The sequence below is a fragment of the Hirundo rustica genome, chromosome 5, assembly GCF_015227805.2.
Source record: "Hirundo rustica isolate bHirRus1 chromosome 5, bHirRus1.pri.v3, whole genome shotgun sequence".
Classification (NCBI taxonomy): domain Eukaryota; kingdom Metazoa; phylum Chordata; class Aves; order Passeriformes; family Hirundinidae; genus Hirundo; species Hirundo rustica.
In genome coordinates, this window is record NC_053454.1 from 48,068,014 (window position 1) to 48,091,843 (window position 23,830).

General features: G+C 48.9%; 1 protein-coding gene and 2 long non-coding RNA genes across 3 annotated transcripts; 1 reads left to right on the top strand and 2 right to left on the bottom strand.

The window, feature by feature from the left end:
- Window positions 1-3,864: 3,864 nt before the first annotated feature.
- LOC120753564 (uncharacterized) lies at window positions 3,865-5,902 on the bottom strand. The gene is made up of 3 exons (XR_005701150.2): window positions 5,867-5,902; window positions 5,200-5,278; window positions 3,865-4,528 (listed from the first exon to the last, which is right to left on the bottom strand). It is a non-coding gene; the product is annotated as an uncharacterized LOC120753564 (long non-coding RNA).
- Window positions 5,903-6,259: 357 nt separating this feature from the next.
- HAND2 (heart and neural crest derivatives expressed 2) lies at window positions 6,260-8,598 on the bottom strand. Its single transcript, XM_040065764.2, has 2 exons — window positions 8,037-8,598; window positions 6,260-7,030 (listed from the first exon to the last, which is right to left on the bottom strand). Exons 1-2 carry the CDS (start codon window positions 8,589-8,591, stop codon window positions 6,932-6,934), a joined length of 654 nt encoding a protein of 217 aa, XP_039921698.1. The 5' UTR covers window positions 8,592-8,598; the 3' UTR covers window positions 6,260-6,931.
- Window positions 8,011-15,335, top strand: LOC120753490 (uncharacterized). The gene is made up of 4 exons (XR_005701112.2): window positions 8,011-8,141; window positions 10,051-10,143; window positions 14,245-14,396; window positions 15,198-15,335. It is a non-coding gene; the product is annotated as an uncharacterized LOC120753490 (long non-coding RNA).
- Window positions 15,336-23,830: the final 8,495 nt, after the last annotated feature.

The following is a 23,830-nucleotide window of genomic DNA, read 5'->3' on the forward strand; positions in this document are numbered from 1 at the left end:
AGCCGAAGTGACCCGCAGTATCTGGAGAAGCTTTTTGAAGACGTTTGGGAGGGAGGGAGAGAGTTTTCTGCTGAGAAACTCAATCTGCCATACAGTAGCGACTGCATCTGGGATCTGTCACCGCTGACAGCACCACAGGGCACAGACATGATGTTCCGCACAACACTGCAACTCCCCAAAATACCCTCCTCGCTCCCAAGGTATCTGCCGGGTTGCATCGCGCTCCTTTGCCAAAAGGGGGAAAGCAACCTGAGCCCCGCAAACAAACACACGGAGGGGAAAGGCAAGAGAGAGAAACCCTGCCTCCCCCTTCCTCTCCGCGATGCAGAACACTCGGCCGCCGAGGACGCAAGGCGAGAGACGATGTCACGCTCGGAGGGCGCAAAGGCCATAAATGTAGACTCTCGCGCCGCTAGATTCCCGGGAATGACTTTAATGAATAATTTCGGAGACAGTTATGGCTTTAGGTAATTACTGCGCGGCTCTATGAAAACCAGATTTGGGAGACAGGCAGTCAAGGCCGAGCCGTGTCCCTGCCAGACCGCTCCAGACACCACCTCCCCCCGTCGCCGCCCGACCCCCGGGCGTCCCGGGCCTCCCGCACCCCCCAGCTGCCGGGGTCCTCCTTCGGGCAGCGCTGCCAGCAACTCTGCGAAGGCTAGAGGCTTGTGGGGGGAGCACCTAGTATTATTATTTTCTTTTAATCTCTTCCGCCTCCTGTATTTTTCTGGCAGGATATCTCATTGTCTTTTAGGCCAGTTTTAGAAAACTTCTCTGGGTTTGCACGCGTATTTATCTTTTTTAAGAAGTTCATTACAAGCAGCTGTTGCAGCCTATGGCCACATACGGCATGCAAATAGAGACCCCTATAGGAGAGTCGGCCTCTCTATTACCCCCACATGTTCGCTCAATAGACGGGACCGGTGAAACGATTCTAGTGCTCTGCACTAAAATAGAATTGGACATTTTTCTCCCGAGTCCTTTGGCCAACGGAGGGGCTTGTTTCCGCTTTGAACAGCCTCCACGGTTAGCCAATGAAGGGCTCCGAGATGCGGGGCCGCCGATCTCCATTGTTTCTCTAACACACCGCTGCTGTTCCCAGAAGGCCGCCCCCGGCCGCAGCCGTCCCCCGGGCCCAGCCCGGCTCGCCGAGCTCTGCTCCTTGCCCAGGCAGGCTCGCTCTCCGCCAGGATCCGCGCCGCGCCAGCCTCAGGACGGCGGGCTCCCCGGGGAGAGGTGCCGGGCCGGCCGCCTCAGCCCGGCCACAGAGCCGTCACCAGGCACGGGTCTCCCACAAAGGACAGAAAGAGGATTCCCCCCACCCCCCGCCCCTTTACTTTAACAGCTTTTTAAATATTCACTTACTCCCGCCCGCCCCCCTGGGTGGGTGGCTGTGGTGGGAAGCCGAGCTCACAGCATACCGTTTGCTCTGATTCAGAAAGGAAATGTTCCTTTTCCTTTCGAGATTACAGATAGACACAGAGGAGCGTTGCGGTATTTTAGGGGGTTTATTTTATTTTATTCTGCTGGAACAAAGCAATGGAAGTATTTTTAAATTTATTTTTAGGGTCACACGGGGCTTTGTTTTTCTTTTCTCCCTCCTCCTGGCAAGCGTATTTTACCGCGAGAATTTAATCCTTCAGATAAACTGTCTAACATTATCTTTTTCCTCTGGAGACGAGATCAGCTGCTTTCTCATCCACTAACCCACCCCCCCGCGCCTCCTTCCTGGTAGTAGCACTGATTGTAATGTACAGCTGGACAAGTGTCAGCCGTCCAAGACTGCGAACAGCCAGCGGAGGCTTAAGTTGTATTTATTCAATTATTTTTTCTAATCTCCTTGGGGGTAAAAAAATAGAGTGATACGAAACTTTTTAAAAAATGCAAAGTAAAAAGTTTGTCAAAATAAACGTATCAAACGCGGTCTCGGGTCCCGCTGAGCCAAGGCTCCCACGTCGGCTGTTCAGCGTTACCGTCAGCCAGCCCGGGCTCTCAATTAAAGGCGATTCATTAGGATTTAATAGCAGGTGCAAAGCCATCTCCTTGCCAGCAGCACTGCCGTTTGGGTAGGGAATCGCCTTGTTTTACAGCAGCCTCCGGCTCTCCCGGCTCGTTCTGAACCTGACTACCACTTTGGATAACGGGGTGTCGGCGCGCCTGCGACTGCCCGCACGTACGCCTTGCACTTTGTTCGGCTAATTTCTCCCCGCCAAGACATAAGGTGGAAATCTGCCTGGCTCGATATTTGTTTTGGAAGGCAGCGCTGTGAGCGAGTGCGCCGGGAGAAATCTAGCTGAGATAAAGCAAGCGCTGGGCCGCGGGCTGAGGGGAGCGGGGTGGCTGGGAGAGGAACCCCGCCCGCGGAATGCACCGCTTTTGCTTTCTCCGAGTCCCGAACGGACAAATACACAAACGACCTCGGCGGCAAACTCAGAAGAGCCGGAGCCTTCGGGGTTCCGAACCGGGCTGTACCGAGGAGCCCCGGGGCTGGAGCGCCGCGTCCCGCTGCACCCGCATCCCAGCTGGCGACCGCGGCAGGGCCGGGGCTTGGAAAGCGTCGCCGTGATTACACCCAAGTGGAGAGCAGGATGGCTCCGAGCCGTCTGATCTGACGTCAACATGTCTCTAGCTCCTCGCTGCAAGATAGAGGGAGCAGAGCCGGGGGAGGGACGGCTCTAATCATTCCCAGATGTCTCTAATAGCAGATATAAAGACTTACATAGTGTCTGAGAATAAATTTGTAATCAATGCTCTAAAATCGCATCATCAAAGCAATGGTATTTCTAGAGGAAAAGGGGTTTGGAGGAGGGAAAACTGAGGAAGAGGGAGACACACACCACGCTGGCTTGGAAGGGGAAGAGGGAGGTGCGGGGAACCTTAGAAATCCACTGGCTTCGCGCATCACCGGGCTTTGCTAGAATTTATGTGAATATACAATTCAGATAACAACTCTGTTTAACTCTCCATTGTATGTGACAAGCTGAAACAGCTGAACAGTAATTGGCCAATTAGAAATAGAAAAGATGGGAACTGGTTTGCAAAGGCACATATTTCACGGCCCGAGAAAAAAAATATCCCAAATTAAAATATATAAAACATTGATAAGCCCCTCGTTACAGCAGAGGGGATTATGTCTGTAGGCGTGCGGAATGCGTTTCCTTCCCATCGCTACTTGGAGATTTCTTCTGGGGGTATTTGCGAGTCGCTGGGCGAATACGTGCGAAAAAGGAGGATTAACGTTAAGTTTCCAAGAGCAAAAGGAGGATATTTTGCTTAGAGGTTTTATTATTAAGCTTCTCTCCCCACCTCCCTGCCCAGCTTTCAAGTTCATGCTGTCTCCACGGCATCCCCTCATCTTGTTTATATCCCGCGCATGGCTCGGCGCTTGTTCTAGGGGTGTCTTTGGCTTGGCCGAGAGGCCTCGTTGCACCTCCTTGACAAAGATATCAAACAATAAATAATTATTGAAATAATCCTTTGAGGCAAAGAAGAGTTCCTGGGAACCGCGGGGGAAAGGGGGATACGTGTGAAAAATTAAAATCCCCAGACCACAACACAAAGCAAACGAAGAAAAAAAAAGCCCCGCCACATTTTTTTCTCTTTTGCTTGCCAGAGTGTAGGCATGGCATACACATCCGATAGCAACGAGGTCCCGCGTGTTGCAGAGTCCCCCCAAAACTCAATACTGCCAGCGGCTGATAGGCACGCCGCCAGCAGCGGAGCACAGAGCCGGCCCCTCGCCGCGTCCCTGCTTTCCAAAATCCGGACTAGCTCTAAAATCCGTGCTGCTGTCTGCCTCGGGCCCCCCAGGGGACAGGCGGCCGCTGGGGAGGTCCTCGCCTCCCTGCGAGGGGCAACCGCTCTGTTTCGGGCGTGCAGCCGGGCCCGCAACCCGGGGAACGGAGGGGCCTCTCCCTGGGAGGGAACGGGAGGCGGGACGTCACCCGGGGGAGTTTTGGTGCTCTTCCTTTTCAAGGGGAGAAAAAAAAAAAAATAAAAATCAAAGTGCTGTGTTCTCTTGAGAGAGAGCAGAGGGTCTCACTGCCTTAGCCATGGGGTCTCGCTGCCTTAGCCATGAAACGAGGCTACAAGCCTAAAACACGGATCCGTGAGTCCATCTGGGGGGAAAAGGCTCCAGCGCCCCGGCTGCTCTCCACCCTGCCCTCCCTTCCCTCTTCCTTCCTGCACCCACAGAGAAAAGTTGCAGAGTGGGAAAGCCTGCTATCCCTCCTCTTACGTGCCTTTAACCTCGGTAAAAGCTCCCCCAAATGTTTTGGCCTGGAGGAATGACCGGACAGATCGACGGGATGCCGATGCCCCCGGGTGCGGGAAGGATGCGAAGCGCAGAGCTCCGCTGTTATCAGGCCTTGGCTCCGCGGGCGGAGGGCTGAGGCCAGGGCACTGACATCCCCATCTACCATCAATTTACCTTCTGCTTCCCCATTTAGCTTTTAATGTCAAAACCTACATTTTTGTCGGCTCCGGTCTGTCTAGGGCTCCTGTGATTTAGCTGCTGGAATGGCTGCTCCTGAGAAAATAGCAACATCCTCGTTAGTGGGCAATTAAAAAAATGAGATCCTCCTTAGCGGATTCGGAGGGGCTCTCTGTTCTGACAAACTGGCGTTACAAAACCGGAAAACTGTTAATGGGGAAATGTTGGACAGGCGACTCGGATATTGGATATCGGAGCCGCCCGCCGGCCCTACCGCGCATCCCTCGGAGGAGTTGCAACCCGGTGACTCGGCCGAAGGAAGACACAGTGTCTGCGGGGAGGCTGCCCATGACGTGCCCCACAGCAGCATTCGCAGCCCCCCCCACATCCCTTCTATTTTTTTTTCCCTGTGCCGCTAAAAAAATTTAAAAAAAAAGGAAAAAAAAAGAAAAAAAAAATAAAAAAAATTGTCTGAGCAGGGAACGCAGAGTGTGTGAAGCTCCGGTTCATCAGCTGGACAACTAATAGGCAAGGAAAAGCAAACAAGGGGGCAGATTCTTCTCTCCAAGTGTTATAAACAGAGGCAAGTGTCTGTAAACACAGACTCACGCCGGAGAGCAGAGCCGGGCTCCCTGACCCGACGGGGGAGAGGGCACATCACTTTTGTCTGGTTGTTGTAACCCCGCAACCTCCCCACTGTCAGCAGGGGCGGCGAAACGGCGCAGGGGCTCCCTTATCTTTTTATGGGCAATTGCACATCTACCTACGCTTACTGCCGGGTCTCGTTGGGAACCACTTCCTTAGGCGCGGCGGCACGGGAAGGCCGGCAGGTATGCAGCCCTGGACCTGGAGAGAGAGCCAGCTTGGTTTAAGTTGCGGTGATTCACGAAAAAGTTTTAACTACGAGCCCTAATTTTATTATGGAAAAGGTGGAAAACCTTGCCCTTAATCGGGAACGGACAAAAAATACGTAGACCATCTTCCTTTAGTGAAAACCTTTAATTTTTTCCTTACGTGCCTACAATACAGGAGGACGTCATGCATTTCCCAGCACTGAACTCTGCAGCTCGCCCTGGTCACCAGACTGGCACCGAGACCCTTGTAAAGGAGTGGATAAGCAGGGCGAAATATTTAAGGGAAGAGAGATCCTGTTGGGGAAGCAATGAACGTACTAAAGAGAGCCAGAGCACGGGCTGCTGCAGTATGCAGCTGGATAAAAAAGGTTAAAAATAATTATACTCGTTGTGGCACACTGGAAACGTGCAACCCAGGAGAATTTTAGGAACCACAAAGTTAATATTAAGTTCACCGTCGCTCATTGTAAATCTTACATATTCCCTACAGCACACCCTCCCCACCCCCCCCCCACCCCACCCCCCAGACCCCCGCAAATCCCTTGCCTTGTTCGCTCTTTCTTCCTTGACGTAAAACTACCTGCTACATAATGACTCCGAGCAAAGCTCAGCAGCCTCCCCGGCCTGCCTCCGGCCCCTCTCCGGGAAGCCGCCCCCGCGCCGGGCCCGCGCCTGGCACCGCCGCCGCCCGGGCTCCGACGGCACGAAAACCGCGCATCTCCGCCACTCCTGACCCGCCCGGGGTTTGCACCCTTGTCCACTTCCCCTTCGCAGTAGGTCTCCTGCATGGAGAACACCACCACAAGGAATTCCTATTCAGACGAACTGCCTCTTTCTGTTCAACACTCACGGGTCTGAGAGATCCCTCCCTCTACCCCTCCTTTCATTCAGTCACTTGTTTAAAAATAAAATTAGGAGCCGTATTTATAATTTAGTTTACTTCCGAATATTTTAAATATTATGAAAAAAAAAAAAAAGCCATAAACAACGCTGTTATTCAAAACATTTTGAGGTATAAAACATAAAAAGATTTGGATTTTCTTTTTTTTTTTTTCCTTTTTTCTTATTTTTTTCTTTTGTTTTGTAAAAAACACACACAGTGGTTTATTGAGTACTTACAACGTTTACACCTTCAATATTAATTAGATTCCACTTTTTCCCTTACGGACGGAAGTGCACATAACCAGTAACTGTTGAAAACATCTTCAAATACCGAACGACCACAACAAAATTACAACACTAAATACCGAGTCAATCGAAACATTGGTGCAACTGCTTCTGTTGAAATATAGCTTTATAATCCCATGAATATTTATATCCAAAAGGCCAAGTATTAAAGATACACTTCACATACACACTAATGCCAGGGAGGGATGATTTTTCTTTTTCTATGGTTCTGCTTTCCCCACGTGTTTTATACAGAGCAAATAACATTCACAAAACATTTAGAGACATTACCCCTTACCAAGCTGGAGTTTCCTCTTCATATATGGAATGCTTTTTCCCTCTCCTTCAAATATCCACATTTTGGGGGGTTGGGGGAGAAATTGCACATAAATAAACTGGATGATTCCAAATGCAAAGAGTCCTCAGAGGAGAGCTCACTACCGAGACTAAGAGGAAGGCTCCTCCAGTCCTGCCGTGCTCACTGCTTGAGCTCCAAAGCCCAGACATGCTGCGGCCAGCCAGTCCTCCCTTTGGTTTTCTTATCGTTGCTGCTAACTGTGCTTTTCAAGATTTCGTTCTGGGGAGACAAGGATGCGAGGGGAGAAACAGAAGGGGGAGAAGAGAGAAAACAAAGGTTAGGTATATTCCTCCCCTTTCTAGGTCTCATCTGCTCTGCTTCGAGATAGAAAACTACGAGGAGACCCGAGCTCATCGAGGCCTGCGGGCTTCAAGAGACATAACGGGGCCGTCCACGGGATCTCGCCGCGGGGGAAGCCGCCGCCCGTGGGAGCGGCCTCGCGTGGCGGGGGACCGGCCGTGGACCCCGGCGGGGACCGATTCCCGCTCCGTGCCACCCCGCTGCTCTGTCGCGGCCGGAGCGAGGGGCTGGAGGCTGAGAGGCGTCAGCCGTCCACGGGGACTACGATAAGACCCCCCCCTAAAGCATCCCCTCTCTGATTGCGGGGAGAAGCTGGGCACCGGCACGTACCGGGGTAAAACATCGGACTCGCGGCCACTAACATATGCGGGAATCAATCACACGCGAGCACGCCATGGGGCCTACACGAAATTCGGCTTGCGCTGCCTCGCCTAAACCGACTCTCGCATTAAAAATCAAAAAGGCTGAAGCGCCGAGTGCGGAGGCAGGAAAGCCTCTCGCTGCAAACCTCGTACTTGCCGAGGGCTCAAAGCTGGGCTGGGCTTAGCAGGTAATCATGCCTCCAGATTTTCATTTAAGGCAGCAGAGGCTTGCCTCCTGCGAGATCACGGTTTGGGATACGGGACAAGCAGCGGCCCGGGAATGACCTCCCCGGGGGGCCCTAATGCGGCAGACTTTTCCCCGCGGCTGCCCTCAGCCGCCGGGTCGGATCCGGACGCCGAGGGCCGCTCGCGGCTGTGCACGGTCCCGCTTTTGGTCCTACCTACGGCCAGGGACCGCTGGGACCGAGGCGTCCCCCACGGATTCTGCCCAGCGAGAAGCCGCGTGCGCTCGGATGGGGCGCTGGCCGGCGGTCCGAGCAGCCTCCCCTCCGCGGCTCCCCCGCCCCGTCCCGCCCCGTTCCGTCCCGTTCCGAAGCACTGACCAGCTCTTTCTTCCTCTTCTCTTCCTTCACGTCTGTCTTCTTGATCTCTGCCTTGAAAGCCTCCGCCTCCCCGTTCTGGTCGTCCTTCGCCAGCAGGTCCATGAGGTAGGCGATGTAGCTGGTGGCCAGACGGAGGGTTTTGATCTTGGAGAGCTTGGTGTCGGCGGGCACGTTGGGGATGCACTCCCTCAGCTCCGCGAAGGCGCTGTTGATGCTCTGAGTCCTGCGCCGCTCCTTGCGGTTCGCCGTGCCCCTGCGTTTCACCGGCCGGGGCCCCCCGAGCCCGGGCGGGCCGTTCCCGGGCGGCACCCCCCCGTAATGGGAGTGGTCCATGCCCGGCGCCCCGTTGGCGTACTCAGGGCTGTAGGACAGAGCCATGCTGTAGTCGGGGGGGGACATCTCCGGGTGGCTGCTGATGAGCCAGCCGTGGAAGTAGGGGTTCTCCTCGTGGCCGCAGCGGGTGGCGGCGGCGGCGGCGGCGGCGGCGGCGGCAGCGAAAGGGTAGCCCTCATGGTGCACCACCGGGTGGTGGGGGAAGCCGCCCACTAGACTCATCCCCGCTCCCTAGAGCACCCCACCCCGCCCCCCGGGCCCCAAAACAAAGGTTTCCCCTCCCCGCCCGCCCCCCACCCCCGTCGCAGCGGCGGGAGATGCTGCCCGCCGCTCACCCCTCAGCACTGCCCCTCTGCCCGCTGCCTCTCCATAGGGCGCTGCTGCAAAGTCCCCGCGGGTGCCCGAGCGATCCCCCCTCCCCGGGCGCCGCCGCCGTCGCTCATGCGTTGTGCCTCCACCTCCTCCTCCTCCTCGCCCGGGGCCGGGTCTTCGAGGAAGCGCGCACAGAAAAAAAAAAAAACACAACAAAAAAATGCTACGGAGAGATGTCGACCAAAACAAAATGGCTTGGCTTCCCAGCCTGGGATCTTCCTCGCCTCTTGCTTCCCTCCGCTCTCTCCAAGTCCTCCGCGGCCCGGCCGGGTGGTACTTACACGCGGCCCCCCTCCATGCGCCCCCGGCTCGGGGCGGGCGGCGCCGGCTCTGCCCTGCGCGGCGGCGGGGCCGTCAGTGCTGGGCGGGCGCTCGCATCTCTGCCCGCCGCGCCGCGCGGCTCAGCGCCCCGGCGCTCCTCTGGGGCATCCGCGCCGCTCGGCCGGGCGCGGCGGCGGCGGCGGCGGCGGCGGGCGGCGGGCGGCGGCGGGGCTCAGCGCGGCGCGGGGCACTGGCAGGGCTCCCCGGCCCGATCTCCATGTACAGCTACATGTTTAGGGCCGCTCGGGTTAATATATGTCGTCAGAAGCGGCGGCCGCCAATGGCCGGGGCGGGGGCGGAGCCCGCCGCCCTCCGCAATAAAACTTTTTGATGTTCTCTCTGCTAATTGCCGAGGTCCTCTTTTAGGATTGGCTGCTCCTCCGCATCCCTAATGTAATTAAAACAAGGGGGGAAAAATTATCATGGAGGCAGAGGTTAATGCAAGTGTTTAGCAGATGCCTTACAGTAAAATCTGCATTAAAAAAAAAAAAGAATCGAAAAAACCCAAACAACAACACCACCCCCCCCCCCCCCAAAGTCATTAAAACTTAAATATTGGATAATCTCAAACCAGGTACGGTATGGATCCGAGAAGTTTCTTGGCAAAAGTCTTTGCGAGAGTTTGATAGGTTCTGAGGTTGCTTTGGCAAAATGCTTTGTGCCGGTCCGGTAGAGGAACCGAACCGGCTTCGGAGGGCACTTCATCGATGCCCGGCTGAGACAGGCATGCCCCAGCAGCGCTCCGGTTTGTACTCGTATTGCCGGTCAATACACACCACGAGATCGCTGGGTTCCGTGAGGAGGGAGGCGAGGCTGCTCTGCCTTGCCTGTCACCCGGCTTGCGACCCGGGTTAGCGTGGGCTGCTCCGGCTGCGCGCCCGCTGGCTGACCGAGGGAGAGGAGCGCTCGGGGCTCGGACGGGGATGGTCTCGAAAGAATTGTTTGGAGACACTAACAATAAGTCCGGCTCTGACTGATTCTTTTCCAGCTTACTGCCTGCGCCTGTGCACCTCCACCGGCGCTCGCCCGAGTGACTCTCGCTCCTGAGATCCGTTTCATACTTCTTGAGCTGCTATGATCGGTAAGTAACCGAATATTCTTTACAGCATGCTCCGAGCAAATTTTCTAACTTTTACTAACAAATATATAAATATTTCTCAGCATTCCTGCTTCTGCAATAAAAAAGACCAGCATCTGCGGAAAGCAGGTTTAGTTATCGAAAGGGAATAGTTACATGCTCGCTTAACGGCCAGGCCAAGGAGAAAATCCGAAGCTATTTAGGTGCTTTGCTTTAGTAAACTTGAAGATATTACAAAAGAAAGAAAAATATATCTCAAATTGTAACTCTTGAATAACTCGGAGGTGAGGTGCGTTTGTTGTCATCCTCAAATGGAGCCGAGCATTACTAAATAGCTGCGAAATACCAAACACCCATCATTTGTGCTGGCTGACCCCTAGGCTGGTTCGGCGTATATTGAAATGCAGTTCTACAATATAGGCAGTGTGGAAAACTGTGTCAACAGGAGCTGAGAGGTCATAAATTAAAGAAAGAGGAAGATAGAGATGGAGGAGTCTGCGAAAGGAGGCAGCAAAAACTGTGCATCGGTTTCTGCAGCAACTTAATGCGCTCTCCGGCCCCTCTGCAGAGGCGGTGAGGGTACCTGGGGGAAGCGCCGGGTGGTGGGAAGAGGGCGAAAATCAACTCAGTGCCCGGGGAGAGGAGGCAGGCTGAGCTCGGGCGGTCCCGGCGTGGAGAGGGCTGCCGACTGTACACGGCGGCTTGTTGGGACCCGGGGGCTTTGCGAGTGGGTCTGCCGGCTCTCGGCGGGGAATGCCCTGCAGGGAGTGGAGAGGGTCCGCAGATGAGGCCCTCCGCCAAGGAGCTGCTGCGGTACCGGGGAGCTGGCTTTGTGGGGAAATACTGAAGGCGATGAAGAGTGCCGGCCTCATGGCTCGGCAGGACGGGGACTGTAGAGTCTGACCTAGAGAGGAGACGTGCACGGAGCGCAGACATGCAGGCGTGGGTTTTTATAAGCATATACACATATGCGTGAGCGTCTGGGTGTAAACTGAGTACGAAAGTGAAAAACTAGTCCAGATGTAGAATTGATGTATATACACATATATCTTATACGTACACGCACATGCTTGTAACCAGCTGATGGATATCTGTATCTGTATATGCACAATCACACGTGTATATATATTGTGCTATCCCAAGGAAAGAAGGTGTCCGCAGTGTGGATTTTTAAATGTAAGGAAGGCCGTGGGCAGAGTGTGCAGGCAGAGCCCTGGAGCGGCCAGGCAGAGTGTCCCCGCCGCTCGGGATGAGATGTCTGCAGGGCGCAGCCTGGAAATCCACCCAGTTTCTGCAGCGGTTCTCCAGCTTTGTTTTGCTGCGATATATTCTTGATGGGAAGGAGAAATGGACATTGCCAAGGCCGAAAAGTTATATTGGCTTGCAAACGGACGTGTGTTTCTTTACACTCTCCTTGTTTGTGTACGAGCTTCCCGGTACAGTGCGGGTTAGACTGCAACTGTGACCGTCTCTGTGACAAGACACTGTGGCCGCCCCGATAGCATCTCCAATGATGAAGGAAACGGAAAACATGAGACAGAGAAAAAGTAATAAAATATACAGGAGATATCGATCAGAACACCAGTCTCCGAAGCTAGCATCATGACTGCTTAATTAACTTTGGAGAAAGAGGATCTCTAGATAAAGCATCAAGAGGGATCTTATATATATGTATATTTTCCTCTTATCCGAGCAGTTATTTATGAGTTTTATAAAGCGAGTTTTAGATCAAATGAAACTCTCTTGTCCTCCCTCAGCTTTTAAATACTCAGGATTTCCGATCATGGGTTGTAGCCTTTTCTGTTTGCTCCACGCATTGAAAAAAGCTGCAGTTCAAAGTACCTTTCCCAATACTATGCTCAAAGTCCGCTAGAAAGCATCAGCATTTTGCCAACCTTAAACTTATTGATGTGATTAATTTTTTTTTTTGTGCACAAATCATATGGTGAAAAAAAAAAAACCAAAAAACCAAAACACCAAAACCCCCAGAAAATAAAAAGAAACCCTAGTCTTATGTCACTTTATTTCCCTGCCAAAATAGTTGCATGTTAGGCGGCGATTTATCTGCACTCTGCTGCCAAACAGGACTCTCCTAGCTTGCTACAATAAAGAAATTTTGGTGGAGACTCTGTTGGAGCTGATTTTCTCTTCCTCTACTCTCTTTAAAAAAATTCCTTTCATTTTATTTTTCCGGGAGTCGGTGTGTTGGGCTGTGTCGTCAGCTTGTGCCCGGCGATTGCTGCCTCCCCAGCCCCGCAGCGCTCCGCGGGGCCGAGAGGGAGGAAGGAGCTGCCCTTGCCCCCCGTGGGTGCCCCGCGGCTCCCGAGCCCGCGGCGGGGGGCGGCGGGGCCGGGCGCCCGCTCAGCGCCGCCGGGGCCACCCGCTGCCCCGTCCCGGCGCTCAGTCGCCGCCGGGCCGCTTATCGCCAGGTCACTTCTCTCCTCCGGGCCAAGACTGGGCTGGGAGTTGGGATAACAGAACAATAGAGCTGCGCTCCCCCCTCCTCCCCCCGGGCTTGTGTGAATTAAGCTAAATTGCAAATTAAGCTAATTTCTCCGAATCGGTCGGGGAAAACCGTATGGAAACGGGGAAGAGATGCCGACGCTGGGTGGTCGGAAACCCACATGTGCTGGGGACTCCGGGGCTGGCTGACTGGGAGCACCGGGGCCACACCGGGCCAGGCCCTGTGAGGAGCAGGCCAGGGGCAGAGAGGCGCCTCGCCGGTGCCTGGGCAGCGAGCCCGCTCGTTTGGTTTTTTACGGCACCTTTCTTTTGAGGAGCGTCCGAAATCGGTGGGACGCTTATGAGGACAGGGCAGCAGCGGGAGCCGCAGCCACGGCTGAGGTGCCCAGTACCGACGCCAGTCGTACCCACCCCTGCTCCATGCAGCAGCACCGGGATATCCCTCCATAAGGTTCATTAAAGCAAAGGAATAATCAGACACACGAAAGCACCCCGAGTGCACCCCATCCTTTGCTTTTGAGGCGCTGCCCTGGCCGGGCAGCCCCCTCGGCGTCTCTCCTTCCCGCAGCTCCCTAAGCACCGGGGTGTCGGTTCCCTCTCCTTTCTCCGGCTGCCCACCACATCGCTCAGCCGCCCGCTGCACGGCTTAAAAAGACGAGATGGGTTTGAATTTATAGCGAGCATGATGTCATTGATCCGGGACCAAACGTATCAGAAAGGGGTATCATTCTCGGATGGGTTTGGGGATGCTGGAGCATCCCGTGTCCCAGGGATGCAACGCATCCTATATCTGGGGCGTCACTTAGGAGTTCGTGAAAAACATAAACATGCAAGAAAAGGGATTTTTTGTAAAGAGGCACGGAGAAATATGATTTGGAGGTCAACCTGTCAGTGCGGGTTAATGAAAAGGACTTGTGCCTAATGGGCCTGGCTTGCACCCTCTCTTGTGCTCACACAACCTGTATTTCAACGCCCAGGGCAGAGGGCGGGATCGGGCCCAGCAGGCCCGAATTAATCGCTGCCCTTGGAGGTGGTGGAACCCTGGTTTACGTTACTGCTATCGGTAATGAACGCCCACATATTTCAGGCACGATAATCTCGCAGTCGTTGTATATACGAAAAAAAAAAAAAAAAAAAAAAAAAAAAGGATGAGAAAAACCCAAGACACTGACCATTTCGTAATTTGCAACGATTGGCAGTAAGCGCAGGACCCTACGCGTTTTACCGCTGCATGTGCAAGCAATTATTCGAGGATTGCTTATATTTGTGACTGAGCATCCAGAATTGCATTTAGACCCTGGACAGGAATCAGGGAAAGAAAAGAAAAACATAACGAATTCCAATCAAGAGCCCTTCTTTGTCAGAAAAAAAATGGTAATAAAGACCCTACAAAATTCTGCAGTGAGCAGAGTGTGTCTCTATTTATTGGAATTGTTATATGCATCTCCTATACTAGCGCATATGTATGGACACGCACACGCATACAGACAAACACGCTATTTTCCCGTGTAATATTTGTTAGTATTCCCGGGGGGGGGGAAAAAAAAAAAAAAAAAAAATCTTAAGTTGCTCTTGAGCTCGACTCTGATGAAATAGCTCGCTAATGTAATTGGCTTCATTAACGAATATTTCGTCCTCCAGCATCTGAAGTTCGGAGACGGCGGAGGGAGAAGAAGGCTAGGCTGGCATCATTTTGTGTTTAGCTTAACAAAAATCAACACTTCTATTGTCATTCTTCATGGAAAGTCTCCACTTAACGAGGCTGGGGTTTAAGAAGCCTTCATAGATCAAAGGTAACCTCTCTTGGCTTAAGAGAAAAATCCCTCTGGAGCAGTGAAAATTAGCTGCAATTTGGCCCTAACTACACTCCCCAAAATGTCGGTGTCGTCCTGCCGGTGTCTCCCACCCCGTATACCTGCTGCTCTGCACCCCGCTCCCGCTTGCCCGGGATCGGCTGCGGCACACGGGCTCGTCCCAGAACGCAGCAGCTGAGTCCTGCAAATGTCGGCTGCACACTTGTTGCAAGCATCAGCCCGTACCGCAATTCCTATATGTGTATCTCGGTGTAATTGATCTGGCCGAGTGAGGTCTTTTTGGTAATTTGGATACACCAAGTCTCCAGTTAATGACATATAATCAGCCTTTAGGTCACTTGGTCATTCTCTTATTACAAACCCCTCCTGTTCTCTCTGATCTCCTTTCAAACTAAATTTCACACAAACAAATAAAGCAAGACAGGGACAAGTCCTTAAAATGCAAGAGTGAAATATTGGAGAATTGCTCGTGGGGAACTATAAACATTTTTAAAAAGAAAAAAGGGAAAAGATAGGACAGAACATCTTATCGAGAAAGAGAGCATTGTGTACAAAATACGAAGGGAAAACCGGTCTGGCTTGTGTTAAAAATGACATAAAATTAAAATAAAATAATTACAAACAGAAATGGTATAATGTAAACAGAATACAGGAGATTTTACTAGAAACGCACGGCCGCGTACCGTAATTTGTTCGCACAGATGATACAGCCTATCTGTGGATACGCAAAATGTTTATTTGCTGCGCTTTAGATGGATTTTTTTTTTCTCTTCTTTTCAGGAAAGTTAAGAAGACAGAAAATTGAGAAGTAGTGTCATGTACCTCCCCAGACCCGGAGGGAAACGGAGCCGCGGCCAAAAGGAGTGGGTGTAAATGCGACGACAAAAATAAATACTTTATATCACCCTGCAGAACTTATTTTACGAAGTCAACACTTTGTTTTTCTGCAGCTCACCTTTCCTTTCCTCTAGGGAGAGACAATGCTCACTTTTTTTTATTAGGTATTCCCTAAAAGTTTATTTTGATCCCCGTCCAGGTGTGCGTGTGTGTATATATATACATATACATATATATACATATATATATACACACAATCAACAGGCTGAGGCTCATGTGTGAGCAGAGGCTGGTGCGGTGACCGGGAAGAAGGGAGATCGGATGCTCTAGGTAAGATCCCAGGGCCCTACAGGCTACAGGCAACTCATCGCAAAGCCCAGTTGTTCGGAGCTGAAGTTGATCTATTAAATTGAGAACGGGGAGATACCAATGTCGTTCAAGTGTTAGCACTTTGAGAAAGCAGCCTGCAGAAGAGAACTGCGACCCACATTCCCTGACAGGCATTAGCGCCTTTCAGAATATTATCGACATTTTTACCGGAGGTCTCATTCGCGTGTACTAGGGGGCTCAGACAGGCGCTAATTGAGCACGTAGCATGTGCGAGGTTGCGAGAACGAGTGTGGGGGCAGGCTCACACAGCAACAGAAGTGGGAGCGGTGCACAGAAGGAAAGGAGTGTCGCAGGCCACCGCGCAGTGCATGTTGGTGTGACACATCTCATTATTAGTTCAGTACGTTCCCTGTCTTTTCGGGATTTTTAAGGGACATTTTAATATTTTTTTTTTATTCTTTTTCCCCCCCGCCAGCCTTTGGGCTACTGCGTTGAAGCATCAGCCCGTAGCCACACGGCGATCCGACCCAGTACATCAAAGAGGCGGTGGGATGTTCCTCCGAGAGCCGCCGGGGATGCTCAGCCCTACCCCGGCACTGCCCGGGCGGGGCCGCCGGCCCCCTTCCCGCGGGGCTGGAAATCTGGAAATGCCAAAGGCCGAGGGGGTGGCGGCGGGCTGGCCCCCTGCCCATCGCAGCCCACGGGGGTGCCGCTCCCAGGAGCAGCCCCGCCGGGCTGGGGGCGGCTGGAAAGGGTTAAGAGTTTCCCCTCCTCCTGCTGTAGCCCCCTGAATGCCGCTGCTTTCCTCTAGAGGTCTCATTAGGGAAACCCTAACTGCTATTTTCAACGTTTCCTCAATCAAGCGCCTTTAAATAGAGCTCCACAAACAAATTGGCGGCAAAAAGCGCAGATCTTGTCACGGGCGAGGCCGATTCAATATTTCACCCTTGTTTGCTTTGTAATTACAGCCTGGCTGGTGGCTACCTGCACTCTGGGGCGAGCTCCCCTTGCCGCCCCCCCGCCCGCCCCTGCCGTCCCGCCTCAGCCCGCAGACACCTTTCCTGGCCTGGGAACTGAGCGGGACCGCCCGCGGGAGACACTGAGCGAGTGATCCTGGTCAAAACTGAAAAATTACACGGAATCTCCCCGGCTAAATGTTGAAATTTTTTATTTTTATTTTTATTATTATTATTAATTTTTTTTTTTTTTTTTTTTTTTTTTTTTTGCAAAGTCCATTCTGAAGCCACGAACTTCAGAAGCCACGAGCTTCCCTTCAGCAGAAGGGATTTTCCCCGAGTGCCGCCTTGCCCCCTCGTGACGGGGTCAGGACCACGCAGGGCAGTCCGAGCAGCTGGACTGATCCGTGGAACTCGCTCCCTCTCTCTCTCTGTTAAACGGCTCTTACGATTTGTTATATTTTCCACAGCTGATTATTCTTGTTTGACTGCTGTGCAGAGCCACTTTAAATCTTGGTCAGGAAGAATAAAAGTTGGAACTGCTTGGACGGGTTCCCGCAGACTTGCGGGCTGGTGCGGGTCCACCTCGGTGACTGCGCAGCGACCCCTCCGCACCCACCAGATCTCGATAAGCCTGGTTACTGCGGCTCGGGGCGGCGGCATCAACACAGATCGGAGCTAATTCGATTATGTCTGAAAGCCGGAGTGTAACAGAGAAGAATTTGGCGTTTATGAACTAAGCTGCTATATTTGCTTTGCTATAAACCGACGAGAATATTTTATGATGGAGGGGAACAGTGCAACACAGAAAGGAAATATGACAATAAATCTCTTTTTATGGATTCTCTTTAGCAGCAAAACACAAGGATTCAACGGTTTTATGACTCAACCATTTTGTAGGTACATCTAAAGATACCTACACAGAAAAGAATAACCATATTCCCCCTGCCACTCCTCCCTGGGACACAGAAATCCAGCCCTGTGCCCCTCAGTTCAATGACAAAATTCCCTGAGATTTTCACGGCAGCAATGCTGGCATGAGAGTTTACATCTGACCACCGCACGGATATGCTTTGGCTATTTATGGTGCCACTGGCATATCCCTTCTACGATACCCTTTTGTGTATCACAGTTTACTGATACACAAACCTTTTAGTCAGAAGTAATGCACCACTTTCCATCTCAGAATGAGCACATTAGGCTGTTTTCTTTCTGGTTACTCTAATAATGTTAAAGTTTGAGATAACTGATACATCTATAGAGCTAAATTATGGCTTTAGTTTTGAAGGAATTTGGGAATTCGCATGCTGAAATAAAGATAGGTACTTCAGGAGGAGGATTTCCAAGTGGTAAAGAGTCTTATGTTCCTTGAAATAAGTGCAGGTTCCGCACTTTGAGGATTTAAACCCAATATGTTTTTTTCAGAGTCATGTTCCACTGTAAAAAAAGCCAAAAACATTCATGCATCCTCAAACTGTTTTGTATAATGCAAAAATATTTGCACCTAAGGTGCTAAGCACATTTTTTTTAATCTGTCTCCATGCCTTGTCTTTATTCTTTCATACTACCAAGTCCTGATATTTCTTACGCAGAGCACCTAGATCCAGGTTAAGGCACCTAGAGATCAAGAAATAGCTGGTAGGTCCAGTGGTCTGCTGCTGGGCTGCAGTGATTTGGAAGTGTAGATTTTGAAACACTTGCTTCACATATCTCACAGTGCTGAGCTTTTCCTATCTCAGCACACACACATGCACGCAGTATGGCACTCTAAGAGACTGGCCACTTGAAGCCCAACAGCTATGAAAGCAGAATGCAGACACAGCACATGCAATTAAACATATTCTTCTCAAATAAGTCCTTTTAGTTGAATTTTTTCCTCATATACAGCTAAATGAAAGTCACATGGACTTTTTTCCCTCTGTGTGAGTTTTTTTTTTTTTTTTAAATTTAATTTAATTTTATTTTTAATAAAATAAGCAAGTGGATTCAGAGCCCTGATTTTATTAAGAAAGATTACATAACAATCAGCTCAGATGTGTCAGTGCAAATAGTGTGTGGAAAAACATCTACAATAGATATCCATGGGAGAAAGACGGATCACAAAACCACAAAAATACAAACCTCATCAGTACAAGTTGTTGTGCTTAAGCCAGCTTTTCATCTAAGTGGCACCTATTTGTATGAGTTGAAGTTTTGCATGTGCCTACTGTGGGTGGAAAATATTTGTACATAGTCAAACTAGCTTATCTCCTATTACCAGTCTTGCCCAGGGAGGCAGACCACAGTGCAGGCTGGTTTTACCCTTTTTCACTGAGAAAAGCAGCCTGGACTGAGCTCCATTCTGTCGCACTAAAGGACTGCAAGCACATTTTTGCAGTCACCTCAAGGACAGCTACACTAGCTCGCAGTCTGCAATATAGACGGAGTAGTGGGAAAAGTGAGTACTGCACATGCATACATCTTTTTTTACCTGGAGTCCAGGGACTCTGCCCTGCATTCCCTCACTCCATTTGTGTACTATTCATAAAGATATGTCCTAGCTTGTAAAAACAGTACATGCCCATTTTGCGTGATATGTGCATGCACACATCTGGGCTGCATGTGTGGAAAAGTAAAGGCACACGCTACAAAAAATTTTACATGTGCAATTTTCCAAGTATGGGTCTTTGGGTCTATAATATGGCACATCTACAGTGCAGAAAATGTCATTCTTCTGCACAGGAGGACATTTTAAGTGGCTTTCAAAAGAAAAAAAAAAAAAAGCAGAACTGTTTCTTGGTTGCACAGTTAGCAGAAGTTTATTTCTCCTGGTTGCTCCTGATGTTTTCTGCAAGCCCACTATGATGGACTGTTACTCCTAAACAGCAACATGCACTCAGTGATCAGAATATTTCAGATATTCATTTCTATAGGCCGATGTTATTAAAATTAAAAACATCTGCTTTGAGGAATGCAGATTTTCTGGATGTAAATACTTCTCTACACCCACAGTAGTTTCAGCTACTCGGGGAAACAAAATGTAATGCTAAACAGTCGTTGTATTGTTTGACACAGAAGCAAATGGAACAGTGTTGTTCTTAATGTTGTTGTTGTTTAGTTGACAATTGAAATTGGATCAAGGCTTTCATCTGGGAACACTTTTCTAATACCTCTGTAGGTAATGGGAGTCCTATTGCCCTATATACTGGGCAAGGTTCACCCCCACCTTGCCAAGAACGCTCCTGAAGAGAGGAGGTTTTGCCTGCAATAGGTTTTTTAGTGCTTGTCTGTTATCAGTTCACCAACACAGTTTTGCAGCTGAGGAGAGCAGAGAATGGAGCCCCAGCTGCCTGTGTTTCAGATGCTATCGCCTAATCCTTATTAAAGGCATCGTGGGTTAGAAATTCCTCTGCAAAGCCACGTGAGAGAAAGCTGCTCCCTTTTGCACGCCCCTTAAAAACCACTGTGAGCATTTTCGATACCTGTGTCAGCTTCTCTTACGCTGAAGCTGAAGCGGGCGTGCTTGTTTAAGAATGAGAAATGACGTGTATTGACTACCACACAGCACTCCGATTGCTGTGCTAATGACATGAGTGCAACCAACATCAAAGGTGGAGTACTGTGGTATTTCCACGAGATATTTTGTCACTTTTGCCAGTCAGGCTGACTCTAAATAGAGAAAAACCACCAAACGGGGGGTTGCAAATGGGAAGTATCGATTTTGTTGACATGGGAATAAAGAAAAATGGAAGATAATCTGTGGGAGGACATTTCCCTAACCTACACGTAGGTGGTGGATGATTAAGAAAGCATTGTGTGACATAGGAGTGTGCATGGTGCTACCCAGAATGATAGCAGTTAATGTCCTTTTCTTACTCAGATTCCTTAGAAATCTGCCACTGGGTAAATCTGGGTGTATCAGAAATTATGTATAAGTGGAGACTTAGACAAAACATGTGTTAGTGTAAACTAAATAAAAACCCCCAAATACCTCAATACCTATCTATCCTTTAAAAAAGAGTTCAAATACTTCTGTGCCTTGTGAAGGATTGGTTCTTCCTTTGGATAGTATGCAAGAGAGTACAGAGACAGGTTCTCCACCAGTGGTCTGGAAGACCTCCAGGCCATTTAAAATCCTGACTCTCACTACGCCTTCCCATAGTTGCTGTCAGAAAGAAATCTGATATTTATAGGGTGGATGCTATGAACTCATTTATAAGAAGAAATCAGGACTTTAAATTTTAATATTTTTTATATCCTATACAAGTTGATAAACACACAAATGCATACATGTAGGAATCTGGAAAAAAAAAAAAAAAAAAACAAACCCCAAACAGGATCTGGACATTTCCTTTCAGTATTTACATCTTAACCAGTGCTCTAGTTCAAAAGACATGTGGGGATCTGGCAGGATTAACAATATTTGCAAACCATACAGCTCTTGAAAAACATCTGATGCTGCGTCCTTGAGATTCTCGTGGATCATTGCCTTTGTGGAGGCAAGTGTCTTTGTTCCATCTGGCCACATGGAGTTTCACAAAGTAACAATTGCATGGAGTATTTCAGATATCAGTAGAAATCTAAACGATTTGTACCTTCAAAACTGTAGATCACAATCATGAAAAAAAAAGCAAAATCCATCTGCTAGATCTGACTTGAAGGAAATGCTTATGGAAGGGGAACAGCTGAGTATGAGACAAATGTGCTTCTTATATTTATGTCTATGGACACTGGCTGCTTTTCTTGTCTGGACTAGGAAGTGTTGCCAGTGGACTATAAACTAGACACTCTGAGGAGAGGTGATCCACATTTTGTTTCCCTGATATATGAAGAACAGAAAAAGAATTTCCAGGCAAAACTCCACTGTTGAAATCTAGAGATAGGTCTGAAGTAACACATGAACACACAGATTCATTGCAGTGATGGGGATGCTACCTAGGAGGATAGATTAAATTAAAAACAAACAAACAAACAAACAAACAAACAAATGAAACCAAACTCAGATAAAATTTTAAAAAATGTTAGAAAAGTTTTTTGTAGTGACTTAAAAATACCACAAATAAAACTATTATTAAACTAGATTAAATGAAGTGGAATTTGCTTTCAGGCCTTAGAGCCAAGAATGTTCTTTGTGCCTCTATCCTTTTTTGTGCTCTATGTACCCTGTGCTGTTTACACAAGGATTATCTTGTTTATTTTACAGATATTATGCTTCATAGAAACTAATCAAGGGAATATTTCTTTTTTTATGACAAAAAGTGGATGTTGAATTGCTCAAGTTGCTTTTATACAACATTCTTGTGTTTGCGATAGTGTGATATTTAATAAAGTGTTTATAAAGTCAGATATAATAGTTTATCAGATCTTAGGCAGTCATAATAACAAAACTGCCCTTACCCTGAGTGTTATGTACTGTACTTTGTAATTTACAACACAGCACTTGCTAAATTACTTCATAAACCAAGAAAGTTGCCTACCAAAGAATCAATGTTATAAGAACTAAGAAATATTTTCCTAAATATTTTTTTCTGTTACTTAGAGTCCATACAAATCTTTAGTAATAATTTGGACTCAGATAAACACTGCACTCCCTGTAGGAAGCAACACCTGCTTGCTGTGAGTACAGTCTATCGAAATTTCCAGTGGAAGAGACTTTTCAGCCTAAAATACTACATATCTAAAATGCCACCCTGCACAAAAAAACCTGGATAAAGCGAAGGGAAAAGACCGAAAGAAAGCTGAAGATTTTACAGGGGGAATCTAATGGAACAATTCAAGTGGGAGTTAATAGTTTATGAGACCATGAATAGACAATGGAGCCTTTCATTTCTGAGTTGCTAGTCCAAGTCCCCACCAGCTTATGTCAAGTCTGTTTGTTGGATTTGCTGTATAGGCTTCTTGAGTGGGAAACAGGTCTTGTGCCACTGAATCCAGTCTTCCTCTCTGCTGAAGGACCTGCCCTGAGAAATCCATCTGGCAAACAGCAGAAGACCTGGGTGTGCATCCCAGCCTAATACTAGCCTCTCCCCACTGTTCCTCAAATTTCAGTCTTGTTATTCCCTATGAGCACTCTGTTCGCTGTTGCATGGAAATGAAAGAGAAGATAGACATTTACAAGGAGAGAACTCTCATTTGTAACATATGACTGATTTTTGGTCTGCAAATAGGCGACTACCTTCTTGATAATCTAGCATTTTCTTAATCCTCAGACTGTAAGCAGCTTCTGCGGCTATCCCTGACATGCAGTTCTAGATAAAAACCATCCTTATGGTCACTATGAAACAATCATCCAATTACACTTTCACCTGTTATATAGTTTTCACTTTACCCTCTACATAGTTAAGACAGAAAAACCTCATTCATATTTGCATTGCTAATTGTGCTATTTTTATGGAGCATAAATAAGCATAAAATTCACATTCCCCTGTAGGCAGCTGTATCTTCTATCTGGACAAATCTAGTCTTTGTATTTCTAATAAGCTGTCTAAATGGCATGCTCTTTTCAAAAAGAAATGTGAATTTTAATTCCTGATCAGGCTTTGATCTGAGAGAAATGCAGAAATTACACTCTGCTGGAGTTTTCCCTCACGAAAGACCAAACCAGACCAAACCAAACAAAAAACCCCCAACAAAATGCACCCCCAGAAGCCAACAAGGATTAAGAGCTTCCTTACACATCTAAGAATTTCTTGCCAAATCACAAGAAATCTAGGAAGGATGAGTGATATTTTTCCTTATTTCTAGTTTTAGAAAAGATGTATGGCAGCCCAAGGTAATTATTTGATATCAAAGAGAAGGAACAGAGAAAGGGTAAGGTCTTGTGGTTGAATATGACATAGGTAGATAAATATTTTTCACCCAGAAGACTTGAAAAAACATATTCCTAAAGAGTTTTGTGGGAGACCATCAAATACATCTGATCTATTGAATGATTTTTAGAAAGCAAGGACTGAACTCAAGATTCTATCAGGTTAAGGAGTCAGACTTGGTTTCTTTCAATATTTCCATGAATTCATGTCACGTTTTTACCAGTACATAGACCGAAGCATAAGAATCAACACTTTACATGGCATCTCTGAGGAGGGACTCCAAAACACCAGGTGTACGAACAGGTGTTTTTCTTATCCTCCATGGAAAGTTATGCAATTGAAAAGCTGCAGACTTGGAATTTGTTCATAGATAATTTCTTGCAAGCACCTTTATACTTTAAAGTTTTTTTTTCTCAAGTTTATACAATCTGGTCAGAATAGTATCTCTATTTCCCTGTTTTATACCTGATGTTAATTTTGTGACAGAATGATTATTCCAGAA